At 37.7% G+C, this 20,977-nt stretch overlaps 1 protein-coding gene across 8 annotated transcripts in view; it reads right to left on the reverse strand.

Annotated features, from left to right (window-relative positions):
- The window catches only part of QKI (QKI, KH domain containing RNA binding), a 123,831-nt gene extending 104,510 nt beyond the window's left edge, over window positions 1-19,321 (reverse strand). For all 8 annotated transcript variants that reach the window (XM_026705098.2, XM_026705097.2, XM_026705095.2 and 5 more), the window contains exon 1: window positions 17,946-19,321. In XM_026705098.2, coding sequence (XP_026560883.1) covers window positions 17,946-18,087 — 142 coding nt within the window. In that variant the 5' untranslated portion in view covers window positions 18,088-19,321. The remainder of the gene's footprint in view (window positions 1-17,945) is intronic.
- Between the last annotated feature and the right edge of the window lie 1,656 nt (window positions 19,322-20,977).

Below are 20,977 nucleotides of genomic sequence, written 5' to 3' on the forward strand. Positions count from 1 at the left end.
GTGTGTGTCACTTTAAACTGCAAAGCATGTAATTTTGGGTGCGGTGTTGAACCGCCATAAGAGGGAGCAAGAGTACCTGACAATTGCTGACGATTCCTGACGATTGACTGGTTTGATGAATTGATGGTTTGTTAACTGCGTGTTTTCCCTACTGCTGAGTTGCTGAAGGAAGAGAGGAGTTTTGACTTCTTCATATCTCTACTGCGAGGAGATATATTACTGGACTGATATTTTGTAAGTTTATTGACCTCTTTTTCGTCACTGGAATTTGCAACTGAATAATCCCTGGACGGACTGAATTAGTGAATGATATATGGACTGTTTGATTATGCTATAACTCTTACTGGAATAAACTATTTAACTAGCACGGTGTATCTGTTTTACTGAGTGTAAGCTACAAAAACGTCTATCTCACATATTTTGCCTGCCTGCCTGACAGCTGTGCAGATTCTGCTAGGGTGTATTCCTAACACTCATGCTTGAGCACGTCTTCTGGTTCGGTGGGGGTGCCAGAGGAGGAGGAGGCGGCCACTACTGGAGCATCCACTGAAGGGACCACAAAGGTAGAGGTCAAGGGAGGGCTGTGCCTCTAATCCAGAGGTTTCTGTCTGCTTGTAGGCCTCCATGATCAAACCAGGGGTACACAAGAGGTGCTGGAAGCAACCCTCAATATGTGTCCCCTGATCTCACTGGGATAGTTCTCTCAGAAATATTGCCACAGGATAAGACAAACCGACGCTTCTGGCCAATTAAAATGGTTGCTGGCCTCATTCTTTGTGCTGAGGTAATAAAATGGCCGCCTGCACGAGGAGAAATTGTTGGAGGGCCTTTGTCGCTCTATAGGCTCTAAGAGCCCCAAGCGAAGAGAGAAACCCAGGAGCAAAACTTTTAGCCTCAGAGCAGCTGTGTGTCAGAGGCTTGAGATCAAACCTGCAACCTTGATGAAACTGTTGATGGGTCTTTGTCACTCTATAGGCTCTAAGGGCCCCAAGCAAAGAGAGAAACCCAGGAGCAAAACTTTTAGCCTCGGAGCAGCTGTGTATCAGAGGCTTGAGATCAAACCTTCAACCTTTTCCAGCTAATTGCTAGCTACGATCCTTAACTCTCCTTCCAAGATACAAAGCTCGTTTTGACTAGGAATTGACTCAAAGCTGGGGACCTAGCTAGAGGCTGGTCTTTTATATGGCAGACTCAGCTCGATGATGTAATAGGCATCCTGGACTTTTAAAGCAGCATATAGGATAATGTATTAATTATATATGACGCCCATCTCACTGTCAAACAACTCTGATAGTATGGAGTTAATACCTTGCCGGATATATGAGGAAGCTATAGACTAGGCAAAAGGGGGTGAGGCAGCTTTTTAAGTCTGGAACAGATTAACTTTTGGAAAAGGCTCAGATGTACATCTTAACTCAGTGAATTGTAAGAAAGAAGAGGAGATAGGAGCACACTCAGACTTTGCAAGATTCTGTTATTACAGTTAATCTTGATAAAGCTCTTATATTTAGCCTTCCCATAGAGCTGAATTCCTAGTCTGACCCACTTAATGGGGCTAGCTCTTCAGGGAATGACATCACTGGAAAACCAATCCTGAGAGAAAGTTATTAGAATAGTTATCAATGAATTTCTACTGCCTTTTAGCTTTCTTAATCCATTCACATTTCCACATATCAAGAAACTGCTTCTCCAAATCAATCAAATTTCTTTCAATAAAATCACAAAATATACAAATATGTAAAGATTAGAACAGCTGATTACTATTCTCAATCAATGCTTTGACCTGGGCAACATTTTAAAACTTTCATTTGTAATTATTTTATTGCATTTGTTTGCCACTAACTTCTTTAAAAAATAATTTTAGAACTGGACAAACTTTTAATAAATACAAATATATCTTTTAATAAACTTAAATAAATACAAATATATCTTTTAATAATTAAATTTATTAAACTTTTAATAAACGCATATATCTAATAAACTATATTGACACCCTTAAAGGCAGGGAAGTTTTGCTAGGTTCTATGAAGAGATGAGTGCAGAATATATGTCTTATTGTTGTGAATAAAGGTCACTAGACCAGGGAAATATTGTTACATTAGTGTTTATAATTAACTATAATTAAGTTCTTAAAAATAGTTAGACTTTTAAACACAACCATCTAAATGTATGAAGCCCTTCATACTAGCTGACTAGAGTATGCTCTATTGTGCAAACTCCCACATAGTATGACCACTGCAGGAAATTTTATTATCAATAACTGAAAAACTTCTAAGCTTTCCCCTATAATTTCTTTGTAAAAAGGGAATATCTTGGCTGTATCATCTTTAATAAGTCTTACATAAAACTAAACAACCTTGGCACAACTTGTTGCCTTACCTACTCAGACAGGATCATTTTGATTCAAGTAGTTGCTCTTTGAGGTTGTCCTCTATCTTTGCAATTCAACAGGGCCTAATGCCATTGGACAATGGGATGTTTGTTTGTTTGTTTGTCTTGTGTGTCACCCATTTTGACTCTGGGCAACTTACAAATATTTTTAAAAGTTGTTTAGCTATCTCCTATACATGAATAACATTAAACTGTAGGCCAAGAGTGAACAAAATATCAACTCACCGATCTACTTGACACAGATCTACAGGGAGAACATTGAGATATCATTCAGACTTGAGAAATGGATAGATGGTAGTCAAAAGAAGGAAAATGGTAGGTTAGAACTACCAATGGGTCACAAAGCAGACATACAGACCAACTACAAATAGCTTGATATCCCACATTCACATGGGAACCACAATAGGGAGGCAAGAAGACAGCGACGACATCCAAGTACTACCAAAGGATAAGATAGGGCCTGAAGCTCTATGGAAAAACAGGATCCACGCCATCAGCATGTGTGCCCTTGCCAGTCTTCAGATACTTTGCTGCAAGGGTGGGCTTCAAAAAATTTAGCAACAGGTTCTCTGCCCAGTTGCTGGGTGGGCATGGCCATGATGGGCATGGCCTAGTCGGCATCCTACACTATGGTAGCGAGATATTCTCCCCTCCCCAGGCTCTAGAAGCTGGAAACGGGCTCGTTTCCGGCCTTCCTGATCTTCCAAGACGCCCGTTTTTCACCCTTCCTGAGCCTCCACACACGCCCTGTACTTACTTGCATCTAAAATGGGCTGCATGGGGACTCCTGAGAGGGATAGGGCAGGGGGGTAGGGCCAGCCAAGAGTGGGATTTGGGGATTCTCCAAACTATGCAGAATATTAGCTAGAGGAACTCCTGAACCCCTGCAAACCCTCAGCAGCCCACCCCTGTCTTACTGGTATAGTGAGATGACTATAGCAGGACATGGAAGCTGCCAATGAGAAGATCCGGAAGCTTCTCACAATGTATGGAGTTTCCACCCCAGGTCCAATACTCAGAGACTGTATACCAGCCAGAAACAGGAAGGCAGGATCTGGTGAGTGTCAAAGCTATTGTACTAATGAAACCCACAGCATACATGAGTACAATGGCATACAAAAATGAGCTGCTGAGAGAATGCCTGAGGCAGCAGCAGACATGGGAGAAAGATCAACTAGAGGAACTGCCATGGCAAGACAAGATCTTGAATGAGATGTACCATAAACAGATATGTGAGGTGGCAGAAACTGGGAAATCCTACTAAAAGACAGCACTGAGGCATTTATCAAAGCAGCATGTGAACAACCACTAAGCACCAGATCTACCGAAGCAAACATTTACCACACTAGACAGGATCTAAAATGCAGGTTGTACAGAGAAGCCTCAGAGATAGTCTAATACAGTGGCAAGGTGTAATATCCAGGTAGAAACAGCACACACCGAACGGCACAACCAAGTAACTGGCACAGTATACAGGAACATGTGCATAATGTATGGACTAGACCCTCTTTCACAGAAGGTTATGGAGAATAACAGGGATAAGATCCTGTGGGACTTCTAAATAGAAATACTGGCCAATCAACAAGGCATCATAGTAGTAAACAAAGATCAGAAGACAGTGGTGGTGATAGATGTAACAGTACCAAGTAACAGCAACATCAGGAAGCAGTATGAGAAGCTGAAGAAGTACCAGAGGACTGAAGGAGGAACTAGAGAAGATGTGGGCAGTAAAGTAAAAAACCAGTAATGCTAGGAGCATTCAAGGCCGTAACTCCTAAGCTGGGAGACAGGCAGGCAGGCAGACAAATTAACCTATGATTCTGTCTTTTTTAATCTTTTTAGTACCTCAAGAATGAAAATGAACAAAAGTAGTCCCATTTTTTTATCTCAGTTTTCTCAGTTCTCCACTTTGGTTTTTTTTTCTTTTTCTGTGAAGTATAAATCTTATCCATTTAACAAAATTACCTGCAAGATTCATATATTCAAGAACTCTCACAAGAATATCCCATTCAAGTTGTCAAATTTACGGAAGATAACAGAGAATCAGAGACAAATTTTGAATGGACCATCAGGTGAGTATGTGAAGCTATTAAAAAGGCTTAAAGAGGAAAGGCACCTGGTGCAGATGGGCTGCAGTTTCTTACTTTTAACGCTTTAAAGTTGAACTTTTACAACCTTTACAACTAACAAGTATTTTATAGACTCCTATAGACTCCTGATAGTTGAAAAAGGCTAATATAGCATTAATACTTAAAATGGCCCAAGAGCTGAGTTCAACAAAAAGTTATCAACCAATATTTTTTATAGAATGATAACTATAAATTGTATACAACTATATTGTCTGAAAGGTTGAAAACTATTTTACCAGACTTTATTCATGAAGGGCAGAGGCAAGATCTGATGTGCAGTAGCATAGGGAGTATTTGCCTCTTTATTGAACTCACCTGTCAAAATGACACAATTTAACTATTTACAACACAATTTATTAACTAGTCAGGGCACTAAACATTTCTAGAAAAAGTGCACTTATGTTTGACGCTTCATTGTTTATATAAGGCTGTAAAATGCTGTATCTACATATACCACTCAAACTTTTGTTCCTTTAACCTTTAACTGGGTGAAACAACGCATCATAGGGAAACAATCTTTGAATTAAGGTACCTCAAATGGACTAACTTACAGAATGCGCCCAAAATCTTGGATACCCACGGTTTTGAAATTTGATAACTTTATAAAACTTTTTATGACATAAAAACGATCATAAAACAGTTTATGACCTAACATTAAATGTCATAAAACATTTCCTATGCTGACTGTACTAACAGTTCAACATGGGGCATTTTCCAGACAAATACATTTCTGAATGTAGCCCAACTTTTTTACTGAAGGTAATACATTACATCTCACTGTTCAAGACATTGAGGAATCTAGTAAAGAAATATCTCAGAAAGGATGATCCAACAGGTCATAGGTTGTCTAGTTGTGATAAAAATCAGATTATCCTTCCTTATATTACACATTCACAATTTGTCACATCTGCTGCAAAGAAACTGGGAAGCTTGAAAGAAAGGGATGGGAGAAATTCTAATTAAGCTAATAGAAGTAGACTGATTTTGGATTCAGCCATAAGAGACAGACATTTGTAATCTAGTATCAGCAAACAATCTAAACATACACAAGTTCCTCCATATCAATTTTTCCTTTTGATTAGTAAATAGCAGAACATTAGATCATAAATGCTTTGTCTGTGTATATGTGATACATTCCCCACACTTCAGCAAGTGGACAATGCCAGGAAACAATTTAATTTAACCAAGTAAATTAAGTAACTAAGTAATTTAACGTAGCAAAAGTTTTTTGACTACAAGATTTTTGAAAACTGAGCAGAGCTCTGGATCTACAAGTTGTACTTCTTACTATGGCTTATAATGAAAGCTGGCAATAAAAATCATATACAACTGAATCATACACAACTGAATCTTGACAGTCCTTATCTAAAGCTAATGTCAATATACTTAACTACCAAAAGTTCATTTATTAAGATGCTGTTTAACATCTTTTTAATTTTATAATAGAATGACAAATATTTCCACGGTCAATTAAAGATTAAAGGAACAATTACAGCCATTATTTTTAATAAGTATCTATACTTTTTGTGCATAAAAGAAACAACATTGAGTTGGGAAAGACAGTACAATTATTTGCACAGCTTCCTATGTAAATATTCGATTTATATTACAAGTACATAGGAACACCACTCACAATTCCTTCAATTCCTTCAAGAGTTTCTTTAAAAAATTGTATGACTTGTGATCATGCTAATATTGTAGTCTTAATCCCTGAAAATCCCAAACTTTGTCAGGATTCAAATAAAATATATTTAATGAAGCTAATAATGTTTAAATAATTCCATTAATTGAAACATGTTGTTTTCAATAAGTAGCATCTATTCATAAAAGCATACTTTTCCAATAATGCAATAAACTGCCTAGTTTCACAGCATTCAATTAGTCTAAGCAAATATAAATTTAACATTAAAAATACTGAACATATTTTAAAAGATATTTTTTGGCCAGTTGAAATGCCAGTGAAAATGTTAAATGATCATATAATTTACACTGCTAACTTTAATCCAAAAGGAAATTAAATGTTATTCACCAGTATTCTTTAGGGGGAATATATTCTCTTCTAATACAAGGTAAGAAACCCTAGTGGCGTAGTACTGCAGGCTAATGATCCTAACTGGCTCAAGGTTGATTCAGCCTTCCATCCTTCTGAGGTTGGCAAAATTGTTGAGATTGTTGAGGACAATATGCTGACATTGAAAATAGGGTTGCTATTGCTATTATTGCTATTAGTGTTTGAAATGCCAGAACTTATGATTGTGACCAAATTCAGTCAGATCTAAGTTAAAGAGAAAATTAAGTTTTAATTTTTATTTGTTCATCCTTGTCCATAAATCTGTTATTTCTACTATTGAACATACTCTCTTGCAGAGTAACTCAACTGCTTTCAGTTCAATTTTTTAAAATTGAAAAAAAAAGTGGTGAAATTTAAAAGTCCTGTTATATTATTATTTGTAAAACATAGTTACATGCATCACTTTTTATTATCTGTATATCCTCCATTCAAGGACAACTGTTGGGAGACTGACTCCATATACTGTAGTTTTCTTCCTGACATTACAAATTGAGATGCTCAAATGCTAATTAACATTGATCTGTATCAATTACCTACAGTGGGACAAACACATGGGAATGTAGTGGATTAAGGGATTTCCTCTAGATTATAAAGGATTGCTGACTCCTAGCCATGATAATTGCAAATTAAAAAACAAAGACTGTTATGCTATGGCTGGCATTTTCTATCGCTCACAAATACTTACAAATGATCACTGCAACTTTACAATACACCGCTGAATTGAAAGAAATTGTGTAGATACAACTTCCATATCATTAGAAATATATTGGGAGATATAAATATAATTTAAGAGTGACTTTAAGATATGACACCAAGTTGGAGGTATACTCCTCACCACCATCACCAACAACCCTAGAATGAGACACTACAAACTAAACTGAGAAAACCAAGATTTTAGGAATGTACTATTATGGGAATGTAGAATGTATATTTAATATAAAATGTACTTTAAACTCACTAGAAACTAATTCCTGAGATTCTCCAAAATTAGGGACGGGTTATCTCATATATTTATATATATATATGATAACCCGTCCCTAATTTTATATATATATATAAAATAATCATCTAAATCAGGGTGTCAAACTCGATTTTACTGAGGGCTGCATCAGGGTTGTGTTTGACTTTGGGGGGGGGGGAATTTAACTACTCACTATTAAAATGATAATTATTTCAGCCTTCCATTGGACAATACAAAGTAGTTTAATTTGTATTAATATGTTAGGCCCAAAAGGAGCAACACCTAACTGATTTTGGCTCATCCTGAAAAGCTAAGCAATTCAGATGGAGATGATCATGGAATTCCAGGACTCTATACAAGATTTTTTTTTAAAAAAAAAAAAGCCAGACACCTTTGGCAGAATATTTTGTAGTTACCAAGCAGAATAGATGAGTAAGAGGTAGATTACTATAAAGAATCAAGTTCAAGAAAGTATTTAATGGGTTTGCAGTTTCCAAATCATGGGACACAAACCAAAAACAGGATTTCTATTACCAAATATCCAATAAAGTGTAACAAATATCTAAATTGAGCTTTTGTGATTCCACCAGGCTCCAAAACAGTGTTCCTATCAAGAAGATTCAATTTAATTATTTAAACTATAATTCATTCAACAATTAGAAACATCATACATAATTCTAGTGTCTAGTAAATGGACATTCTTCTCATTTGCTATAAAAGTGAAAGTGATGGTTACCAGATTGATTTTGGAATATGTGCAGTCTTGTTCTCATCATATTAGAAACTACAAAAATGCAATAATAAAACAATATGATTAGAAGTTTATCTCTTTGTTACTTTCATTTTTTTTTCAAAATGCTAAAAGAGTTTTTAAAATCTGATTTTCATTATTTTTAATAATTTATTTTTACCCGTGCTATCAAGTTCAACATGCTATAACACAATTACTACTTTAGGCTTAATATGTTACGTGAATTTAATCATTGTAGGAGCCATGGTGGTGCAGTGGTTAGAATGCAGTTCTGCAGGTTAACTCTTCCCACAGTCAGGAGTTTGATCCTGACTGGATCAAGGTTGCCTCAGCCTTCCATCCTTCCAAGGTCAGTAAAATGAGGATCAAGATTGTTGAGGTCAATATGTTGACTCTGTAAACCAGTCAGAGAGTGCTATAAAACACTATGGAGTGGTATATAAGTCTAAATGCTATTAGGGTTTACGACCAACATTATAGCTTAGTGCTTAGTGCATTCCCTACCAGTTGCTATTTAATTAAAAACATTCTTAAGCAAATCATATCATAGCACAATATATGAATTCCACTTAAATAGAAGATTTCTCTATAGTATTTAATTCCAGTTTATAATACAAAATGTTTACATATATAGTAAGTCTGCAAGAAGGTAGGGGAATGTATTCAATAATAATAGCCTCCAAACACATCTTTTGCAACATACTGCACATTTTCCAAAATCAATTAAGATGCCCCAGGAAAACCTCTCAAATGTATCTGGGTGGTATATAGTGAAATGTGATAAGGTGAGGGGAAACACCTCTCTCCCTCTTTTTCTGAAAGATGTTTTTCCATCTAACCTTAATTAAGATTCCATTCATATGCATTTTATCCCCAAATTTATTTTGATTGTAATTGGAACTAGTAAATATCTATGCACAAAGGTTAACCTGTCTACTTATTATTTGGAATCATACACATTTTCAGGAAGACCCAAAATGTTTACATCTTCTGAACTTTGTAACTCTAATCTTCCTTCATCCTTGTCCATTCTTGTTCCCAAATACCTTTTACAAATATATGCCTTGTCCCTTGTTTGCTAAATCATTTTTGTGTATGATTTAAGATCTTTTACTGCAAAAGAGGCAAACTGCAAGACATATACTGATACTTGCATTAATTTAAATGAATCAGAGAATTTATTTATTCATTCATTTATTTATTTCCACCTTCATTATTTTTATAAATAGCTCAATATGACAAACATATACAACAACACACTTTTCTCCTATTTTCCCCTCAACAACCTTCCTGTGAAGCAAGTTTGATTAAGAAATAATGACCAGGCCAAAATCACCCAGCTGGCTTTCATGCCTTTCTAACCTAGTGCCTTAACCACTACACCACTTACATTACAATGAACAATTAAAAGCCTGTCTTGCATCTGAAAAATAAGTTCAGTGCTATGGAACATACTTCTAAATCCTAAAACTTTTGGTAAGGGCCAAGAAATGTAAGCTGAGCAACTCTGATTAAACTGCCATGTCAATTTCCTGAACCACCAAAAAATGTATGCTATACATTGCATGTGATCCAGTCAAAACAAATGTAGTTCTAGTTGCTGTAACGCTGCTACCTTACTTGTAACAGAAGTTATAATACTACAACTATTCAAATTACCATCTTACTCAAATCCTATGCAAATTCAGGAGAAAACAATAAACTTCCATTGTTCTAATTATATAACCCAAAATTCATCCTAGCAATATCATTAAATCTGGAGATATTCAAGTAGTAGTCAAGATGTTGGACTGGCACTACGGAGATCCTGGTTTTATTTCTCCTTGGTCCATAGAAAAGCAGTACATAACTTTGAACTAGTTATCTTGGCCCAACTTAATCCAGAGAAGGAATATTATGTATTTAGCTTCTAAAAATATGGGATTAAATATATTATTACAAAAATAACTATGTAAATCTGTAGACAAATATAAATGAATGTGTTCAAGCCTTTAATTCCTCTCTCAGAAGAGAGGCTAATTCATTATTTAATTTTTTAGAAACAATTAAGATTTGTAGTCAGAATTAAATTATTGTGCTTAACAGTTTCAGATGTAGTTAATTTTTAAAGTGTTAGCTAGTAATGTTTTATTTGAATAGGGCTAGTTGGATATCCCTCGTTATTCACTTTTTAACTACATGTTTTCTTAGAACTGCACCACTAACTTCAAGGAAAATTATTCCAAAATGATTCCTATATGAGAGTGCAACCCAAGCAATCATTCCCCAATGATCCCTCTCAGCCCAATCTACCTTGGAGTCTTGCTAGAATTCTGGGTAAAATGGAAAAAGGAGCCATGTGCCTTGCATTGCCTTGAGTTCTTTAAAGCAGTGGCCGCCAACCGGTGGGCCAAGAGAAAATTTTGGTGGGCCGCAGAGAAATGTCACCCCCAGAACACCCCCACAAAGCAATTAATCCAGGCTGCGCAGAAACACAAGGCTGCTCCGCGCACATGGCCCGTGGGAACCCTTCCTGCCCACTCACTCCTTACCCAGCAAACTTGCCTGCTAAATTTCTATTTTTCCTTTTTCTGACCATCATCTGTTCTGCTGTGCCGGGAGATTTAGATTAGCTAGGAAGCAGAAAATGGTTGGATTTCTTGCTTTCTAGCTAGTCTTTAGATCTTCAGCTTTGCTTTTAAGTACAGCCAAATCTCCCTTAGGACTGAAGGTTTGCTTGCAAGCAAATTCAGTGCAGACTCACGGCAAGCAAATTTGGGAGAGTGAGCTAGCCAATGGCAGATAGATAGATCACTCAATGATTCTGTGAGCAACTCAATCTGCCTGCTTTGCCTGATTTTGGATAAAAGTTGCTCTTTTAAAAAAATAAAAAATTCAATATTTACATGCATGGTGTGTTGTGAGTTAATTTTGTGAGTTTGCTTGCTAGCAAATTTTATGTGAAAGATTGAGCTAGCCAATGGCAGATAGATTTCTGAATGAATCTGTGACTCTGTGAGCAACTCAATCTGCCCGCTTTGCCTGATTTTGGGTAAAAGTTGCTCTTTTTTATAAAAAATTCAATATTTATATATATATTTATAATATTTACATACAAGCCATGCCCAGTCAGTCACATGACCACCAAGCCAAACCCACAAATTAGGCCACGCCAACAGAACCAGTTAGTGGTCCCTGGGATCTAAAATTATGAGTTTGGTGGTCCCTGAGGTCCAAAAGGTTGGCGACCCCTGCTTTAAAGGACCAACATGTGTTAAATTTGAGTTCAAATTCAGCATTAGTAAACAAGGAAGAATGAAATTATTCTGTATAGACAACAATGGGCTTTACTCTAACTTGAGAAATCATCTTCTCCACAATCGGTTTGGCAATGCAAGGAGTTGGTAAAGAAAGGCAGATTTCTTTTTTCTTCTACACTAGACTACTTTATATAATTTAAAAACATAACAGACTTCCATCTCTATACAACAAAGAAAGACTAAATATGCAATTGGAAATGCAGACTATTGAGTTTATAGGAGGCTTTTAGAAAAATGCAGTTAAGACTTTATAAAGTTACTTTTTATTCCCATAAGAGCAATGTAATAAAAATTCTGGAAGCTATTCAAAAAACTGTCTTAAAAAGGATAAACAAATAGACATTTTTCACATTACATAGGCTGGGCATTTCTGGGGAAAAGTCTGCATACTTCACAAGAATCTTCTGATTTATTTTTTAATTCTTCTGTAAAGGCTGAATAAGCAAGCCAACAATCACAATTCTAGATGAAAAAGATTTAAACAAACATTGCTTCTTTCACATTCTGTCGATAAAACTGCATTGAAGTACAAATCCACACTTTAAAATCTAATGGTTTCAAAAACTATGAATAGTATTTTAAATTTCCTGTAGTTCATTCAGGAAAGACACTCAGCAGCAAATAACGTACTTAGTTCCTTCATGCATTCTATTTAGCAATATAACCACTATAGTGATATTCAAAGCAATATCTATATCAAAATACAATGGGTAGAAACCAAATTGATGTTTCAAGCATGAAACGCTTGAGAATGCCCAGTGAAGTCTTTTATCCTAACAATTTCTTTTCCCCAACTTACTATCATACTTTAAACAAAAAAGGTTAAGATCAGAGTCAACTGCGAATGATTAAATAGATGCAACTATGTAATTTTCTTGGAACAGCACAGAAATGGTTCAATATTGCCTTCTTCCAGAATGTGTTTAATTTCTTAGTGTAATTTATAATATTGGTATCTTTCTTAATCTTTCATCCAAATAGTGAGCAATCTCATTGATACTTAATGCTCAATTATCATTAACTTCCACCCCTTGTAAGTCATAAGCAACTAAGATGCTTTTGGAAAAAGTCTCCTCCCTCCATTGGATGGCATGGTTGATTGCTGTTCAGTGAAGATTACCCAGATACAGATACAATTCTCAATCTCAGCCAAAACCTAGTCATCTGTGCTTTAAGAATTAAAGAGTTTGGTGTGACAAATTGTTCAGTTGTTTCCTCATAAAAAGTATATTCTATTGTTTCTTTCATCCCTATTCCTGTATATACTAAAACATGAAATGTATCTAAGGGTAAGAGGTAAAGGTTGTATTTTCTTAGCTAACAAACATATCAAATGATCTGTATATCAAATCAGGAAAATAAATTTATATTCATCTTAAATTCATAAGGACAATCTTTTCAAAAATCCTTATAAGAAAAAAAATTAAGTATTCATATGATAAACTAATCTAACCCTGTTTTTGTATAGCATATTATTATATCTGATGTTAAGCTATTAAAAATATTAAAATTTATTATATAGTGAGAACTTTAAGTATTTTGTATCTTAAAGTTGGAAACATATGAACAAGCCATTGATCCACCAATCTTCACTTTGAAATGCAAGAGCATAGTTTGTAGTAAACTATATCAATTTAAAATGCATTGCCATTACTGTTATAAACTTATATATTCTACATTACATGGAACTTATAAAAAAGAAACCACCATTTACTTTCAACCAAAAGTGCTAAAAAATCATTAAACGTTTTTCAATAGCTCTGTGGTAAGTAACTACTAACCTTATCAGAAACTACCTATGAAATTAGTCAATACATAATTTGGGTTTAATGAAGCCATTTTCAAATTATACATAATTTCAGTGTCTTTCCAAAATGCTGGTTTTAGCTTTAAAATTTAAAAACCCTGAAGCCTCTGTAAACCCAAAGGAAGTTATCATATACAATATTATAGTGAATACAGATTAACAAGACTTTCCACTATTATTAAACACTGGAAATAATTTGCTGTTGTGAAAGTCACATCTAGGTACTATTTTCAAATAAATAAAATTTACTAGTATACCTCAAGAAAAAAATCATATCCTTGCACATCAAATACCTACATGAATTTTATAATAATTGTGTATTTTATAAATATATATTGATAGGTGATAAGTTACAACTTTACATAAAATCTCTACAAAAACACATTTAATTGGGCATTGCAACTTTAAAATGAAATCTTACCCACTGTATCTTACATTTAATACAGGTATGTTTCTACAGGACTCTTCACAAATGTTAACTGAGATATATTATTTCTCTCATTTAACAATTCTACTAAAGAAATCATGTCACAAGGGAAATCATTTAGACTGTTTCTTGAATGCAGTATTAGAAAGTAACATAAATGCCTTAAATGGAATAAAATACTTTATTTCCAGAACGCTTTCATATAGCTGAAAAATTCTCTTGTGCAGTAAATGAACTAATATGCAAATATAAATATATTAAATAATATAAAATATAACAATATAATAGAAGAAAATTTCAAGAACAAAATGCTAAGGAAATCTTGTGGATTTTTCACTGACAGTAATATATTTAAGTACTGTAATATATAATATTAGCAATAAGGAAAGTTTCAGTAATAGAATGAAACATAATTAATGTTAACTCTTGTGTACTGTTCTTAAGTATATTTTCCCTGGAATTTCTAGTTGTTATCTATTGACTTACTAGTTGTGTTTTATAGATTATAGATTATAAAATTAAAAATTCTAAGTAAAATATCTCAAACTCAGTAACATATTACCTAATTTAGTATTAGCTGTTTCAGGAATTATTAAAAATGGCTGCCTACTGCTATTAATTTACACTGTAGAATTCACATACTATAAAAGTGCTGAGAAATCTAGAACATTTTGGAAACTTGAGCCTCTATCAATATTTCATTTAAAGCTGAATTAATTCCAGTTTAATATATTAGAAATTGGCTGAAAATGGGCTGCATGAATTTATACATGTAGTAGATCTGTAATAATGTGGTACCAATATACTTGTTTGGAAATTGGACTGTTGGATCAAATTGAAAAATTAATTGCTGCAACATGTCATTTTGATTGCTTAGTCTTTGTCAAATGTATACTCAAGGTAATGACCCTTTTTTGCATAATATATCATTTAATTATGATTCATTCACAATAAAATTTCAGGGTTACATTTTTTCAAATCAATTTTAAATAATTTATTATGAATAATGTTAGCTAATACACATAACAGCCATATATTTTTTAAAAATCCTATTTTTAGATGGTAAGGGTTTATTATTATATATCTTTAGTTATTAGTGCAAGTGAGTGTAGTTATAGATTAAGCTTAATAAATATATACTACAGGTCAAGAGGACATGTTTAAATTACAATTTATGAAAAATAAACATTCATCACTCATACTTCAAAGCTGGGGAGAAATTTGTAAATGTAATATAGCTATTTCTTGATGATTTTACTGAAAAAAGTAACTTGGAAGCCCAATTAAGACAGTGTTTTTTTAATTAAGAATATCATATACATAAAGTTCTCTCTCTCTCTCTTGCTCTCTCTATGTGTGTATCTTCTGTCAGTTGCCAAGAAAGATTTGGATCATTGACCAGAATGTAATATTCAGTTTATAGATAGTCATAACACAAGGACACAAGAAAATGGAAATCAGCAGGTTTCTCTTTTCAAAAATGAAAAGGTTTTACCTTTAAAATATACTTTAAATAATTTTAAGATAGAATTGATAGAACTATAGCTTTAAACTCAGAAAAACTCCTCCTCTTCTTTCTATAGGCTACTGTAAACCAATAGAAATTGCTTCATTTTTAAAAATCTTTGCAACTAAATATATTTATCCATTTATAGAAACAGCTATAACTATGTTAAACAATGAAAATCTTTATTATTTCCCTTCCTTTACTTTTGAATATAAAAGGTGTATAACAGAAAATGTTTGTCTTCCTTCAAAAGTACATCCATTCATATATAAGAATTTGTAAATATGAAAAATATCCATTTTTTTCAATAAGTATAAGGATTTCATTAAAATGATGTATGTTTTTTATTTTAAGCTTTAAATAAGCTAACCAAATATTGATAATTTAGTGTAAATACCCATAGCATTAAGTGAAAATTGCAGAATTAGTGAATTTTACTTTTACTATTTTACTTTTCCCCCTGCTTGTTCACAGAAGTACAGTATTATATTATTAGAGTCTTTAGCTTTCCAAAAAATGTAAATCTTCAAAAAAACCTCCACCATTAAAGATCTCTTGAGGAAAAAAATTATTCTTGTAAAACAAGTTATTTGCGAGTGATAGTGGATGTGTTCTTCCTAACATCTTCCAATTATATAAACTTTTTGCAATATTTTATAGGAAAGAAATATCACTAATCCAAGCAACAAAAGCAAAATATGTGAATGTGTTTGTGTTTTAAACTTAATTTCTTGTCTTAAATACAGCACAAATACACTGATTTTGATATTAATGTTTAAAACCATCTTAATCTTTTTTTCAGAAAGAACTAGCGCCCCTTAGTGTTCATCTCTTAAAACATTTAAATCACTTATTTGCATAGAGCATTTTTTAACATTCCAGAAAGTTTTCAACATTTGCAGTTCTTCCACCCAGAAGCCAATGCAAACAAGAAAACAGGATTTAAAGGGGCTACCTAAACAAACGAACAAAAAACAGTAATACGGAAAAAAATGTATATTGGGGCAGTTTGACTTTTGAATTATTAGATTTCGCAGTCCTAATTTTGGACTTATTAAAAAACTGACAGCTCAAAGCCTTCAAAAACATTCAAAAGATTCTGTGACTTAATGTATTCTTGAAATAGGCACACCAAAAATATTCTCATTTGCTCTTCTTACAGATTTATTATGGTACTAGTCATTCCCCTATGATGATTCCAGAAATGTTTAAAGTCATTGTAGTGTTGTGGTTAAAAACAGCTATGTTTAAAAAGGAACTGCAAGGACAAATTTATACTAAACTAGTCCCATATAATGTTTATACTCAAACTTCTTTACTTAATATTAGGGTATGTTATTAACTTTCATCTAAACTAGAATTAGCCAAATACACACTCTGATCAACTACTATTTGAACAATATCTTCCAAAGGAACCAAAAAAATGTTTCAAACATGTCACATTTCAGTTAAGAGCTGTAATATGCTTCCCGGACAAAAAAGATTAAATCATCTCAAATGGAACCTGAAAAGCACTATCAAGTCTAATTCACAAATGGTGAGGCTGATAGTCACCAAGTTCCCCCTTCTTAAAATATGGAAGTTTCAAGAAGACTTTTTGAAGTAGATTTTGACTCTAATTTATACTGAACATATAGTTCAAAACGTTTATATTTAAGAAGATACTGTTTATGACATTTCTAGCTGAATTCTCAAACCAAGTAATTTGTTTAAAAATCGCAACACTTAGCGATTTTTGGCGGAAACATAAATCTGCAAACACTTTGGTCTGCAAAATTACTTACTCTGCACCTTCTTGGAAATCAACTAACTACAGGCAGGAGATCGAGATTACGCACACGGCCTAAAGCTACCAACGGGTATTCAGAGACTCCCAAAACATTTTTCGCGTTGGCTTTTGATATTCAAATCGAGAATCACCCAATATGTTTTTCAGGGTAAAAGCTAATAAAGTTCTTAATATTTATTCGCAGATCTAACATTTTTTCGTCCTTTTAGGCCGAAAACCAGCCTAATTTTGAATAAAAACTGAGCCCTCAAGTTTCTCGTTTTTTTCAAGTCCCTCCGCCCAACCTCAAAATAAAAATCAGCCATGTACAGTTTAGGCTGAAAGACTAAGTTACTTAAAAGTATTTCATAAACGTACTATCGGGCCTACTTTGCCTTTCATACTTTCCAAGAAGATTTAAAAACTCAAAATGCTATAATCCCATTTTAAAAAAAACTTTCTCCTCTCCCAACTTTTTTCTTGTACAAAATATAATTTTATATCCCAAGTTTGTCGATTAAAAAGGAGCTACCCAAAAATAAAAATAAAACGACGTACTGAGTTCATCGCTCCCCAAAAAGCCAAAACTTCTGCGTGTAGACTTCCCGCTTCTCTTTGTTTATGGGCAAAAGAGGCAAAGCCAAAAGACGCCATTGAGGGGGCGCAAAGCCTAGTCCGCCCCCATCTGCAGGATAGGAACGGGAAGGGCAAAGCGGATCTATGTCGCGGAGAGGCCGGGGCAGGGGCCACCATTTTCCCCCTCACCCTCCGACCTACAAAGAAGAGTTACTTGTTGGGGGTTTTCCGTTTTGAGTTTTTGTAATTGCGTTTTACCTTCGTCCAGCAGCCTCTCGAGGTGGTTGAATATCCCGCAGAAGTTCGGGAGGCTGCTCATGAGCTTCTTGTCGTTCATCAGCTGCATCAGGTAATCGGGGCTCGGCTTGGGCTTCTCCTTCGTTTCCATTTCCCCAACCATATTCCAAACAGAGAGCGAGCGAGCGCCCGCACCAGCACTCGTCCAACCACCGCACTGGGTGCACGCCAGGCGGGGAAGAAACGGGGTGTGTTATGTGGGCTGAGGGGGGGAGAGGCCTCTTCCCCCCCTTAGGAAAACAAGAGAGCGGGAAAAGGGGGTCTCGTCAACCAAGAAGCCACCAGCACGCCGCGGCGGGTCTCGGAGGAAAATAAAAGGGGGGAACTCGATGACCGCCACCCCAAACCCTCCTCGGCCGCCGCCGCCACCACGGAGGGTTGCGCCCTAGTCTTCTTCCACAACCCCGACTGTACAGTGATCCTCCTCCTCCACCGCCGCCGCTGCCGCTTCCTGTCGCCGCTCCCACTGGATGCCTTTCTCCAAAGCGGCGCAGTCTTCGGTAGTTCCCCCTCCTCTCCCTCGCCGCACACGCAGACGTCGGTCGCGGCTCCCTCTTCTCGGCGCTGCTGCCCCCTGGTCTGTCTCCGCGGCGGGGAGGGAGGCGGGGAGGCAGGCAAAGGGGCGGCGGACTTGGCTGTTTCCCGAGGAGTCCCTGCTGCTGCTCCTGCTGCCGCCGCGTATTGTAAGGCTGTTCCCGGCCACCGGCGGTGCTTCCGTTGTTGTTGTTCCCACCGCCGCTGCTGGTGGCAGTTCCGCCTCGTCTCCCGCGCCGCCTCGCCTCCCTCCCCTCCCGCTTCTGCCGTTTGCTTGAGGCTGATGACTCTCAGCCCCGCCGCTGCCGCCGCCGTGGTGCCTTCACCTCCTCCTCCTCCTGCCGTCTCCTCCTCTTCAGTTCGCTCTGGAGTTCGCTTCAGTTCAGGCGGCGCTGGCAGCAAGCAACGACGGCGGGAAGGGGAGGAAACAGAGAGGCAGGGAGGGGGCCAGCGGAGGAGCAGAGGCGGGGCGGCCGTTAATCAGCGACGGCAACGGTAGTGGCGGCGGCAGCGGCGCCACTTGGCAGATCCACTCCGCCCCGCCCCTCCAGCTCGCCTCTGACTGATTGGGGACTCGGTTGACGGCCGGAGGTGTAGCGGAAGGGAGCGTGCCCCTCACACCTACACCCGTGTGATGTGCCTGGGCTCTGGAATGGCGCGCGCCCCCGAATCCTCGCGCCCCCGCCTTGCACTACTTTTACGCGCGAGGTGGTTGCGTGCGTGCGCGTGATCCCTCCTTCCACCACCCCCCTCCCCGTTTGCCGCCCTCCCGGTTTTTTGTTTTGTTTTTATTTTGTACGAGAAAGAAACTGAACAAACTCCGGGCTACTTCACAGATCCGGTGTTGGGGCGGGGCTCGGTCACGTGGTGCTTAAGTGGAGGGGGGGTAGATTTGGTTGCGCTGCCTCAGAGGCGCAAGCGCGCTGCGTTTTCTTGGCACCCGCGATTCGCATGAGGGTGTGCGCGCCCGCCCGCGCGCGCTTTCAATTGTGTCACGCCGGCCCGCGGCCCCTTATATTGAGGTTTTAGGATTGAAATGGGAGAGGCGGGGTCGAACTGAGTATTTGTGCGCTTGCGCAAGAGGGAGAGGGAAGAAGACAGCCGAAGAGTAGCGGGAGGCGCACCAAGAAGGGGGGGTGGGGTTAACCGCGTGTAGTGTATCTCGTGCAGCAGTCGCGAGGAGAGCGACTGGGGAGAGTAAGGCGGCTTCTCCGCAGGGAAACAGAACTGGGTGCGGAAAAGCCGTAGGGGCTTCCCCGTGCAAAGTTTAGCTCACCCATTCACTCAAGAGGCGTCTTCCTACCGCACGCGGGGGGAATCCCCCCGTCCGAGTGCTTAACAGTGGGAAGTGTTTTTACATCGAATGGTGCTCCGGACCTCAGGCGGTGCAGACACGGCCGGTTGCACTTCTTGAGAGACTGGCTGGAAAGTTGGGCAGCGGCGGCTCGCCTTCCTTCCCGTCTGTTTGGCATTCCCCCTCCTCCTTTTGCACGCCAGAGGGCTTGGACGCGGCGGCAACACCCGTGGGTGCCCGGTGGGGGTGGGGTGGGGGGGGTCTCCCGTGAAAGACTTATGTGCCTCCGCCGGCTCGTCTCTCCACCTAGGTTCATTTTCCTACGCGAAGTTCCACCGAGGGCTGACGCGGTTTTTCAACGCTTTTTAAGTAGCCGGCTGGGCTTCGCCGCCGGAGCAGAAAGGCGGGAAAACTCTAATATTACCACACACACACAAAAAAGCCAACTTCGGGATTTCTTGACTAGCCGGGAAGGAGCCGAATTCCAGGCAAAAGCCTCCCCGGCGCAGCCGTTCCCTTCTCGCTGCTTCAAACAAGGGAGGTTTAGCCGCCTTACTCGCTTAGTAAATCCCACCGAGATGAATGGAGCTGTCGGGCTGGAGGCTTCCAGTCGCCTGGAAGCCCTCATGAAAGCCTGAGGCTCCGTGCGCTCGCGAGTATCTGCAGAAACCGACTTCCCGCCCAGACTAGCGGCTTGAATGAATTATTTCCTTTGGAGGGCCGCAGCGGTCGGCCGACCTAACTACCGAATCTGCACCTTATTTTCACCGATTTCGAGGTTTGTCTGCAAAGAAGACGTGCCTCCGCTCTTTTTCTTTTTACCCTTGTTAAATACTTAAACGCTATCAGTCAAATAAATAACCAGAGGTGTTTTTTTTTTCTCCCTCCGGAATACCCACATTTGCACTTCATACGTGCCCCCTGCAAAAACTTTTACCGCTGCATTCTTAACTTTCATCCTCGTTATAAATAGTGTGTCGTTTACAGCAGCCTGACTTTTCTTTCTGCAAAACTGAATAAAAAGGAAAGGAAAGGACTTATGAAAAGATATGGAAGAGATGATATTCTAATAATTAGGTTGTATTATTGATGTAGTTTAGTGCTAGCCCTGTATTTCATAAAAACTGATTTCAAAGTGGCTTGCCAAGCACCTGCCACTCATTTA

This window comes from Pseudonaja textilis, chromosome 1 (assembly GCF_049901715.1).
Source record: "Pseudonaja textilis isolate UNSWEBS1 chromosome 1, rPseTex1.2, whole genome shotgun sequence".
NCBI classification, from domain to species: Eukaryota; Metazoa; Chordata; class Lepidosauria; order Squamata; family Elapidae; genus Pseudonaja; species Pseudonaja textilis.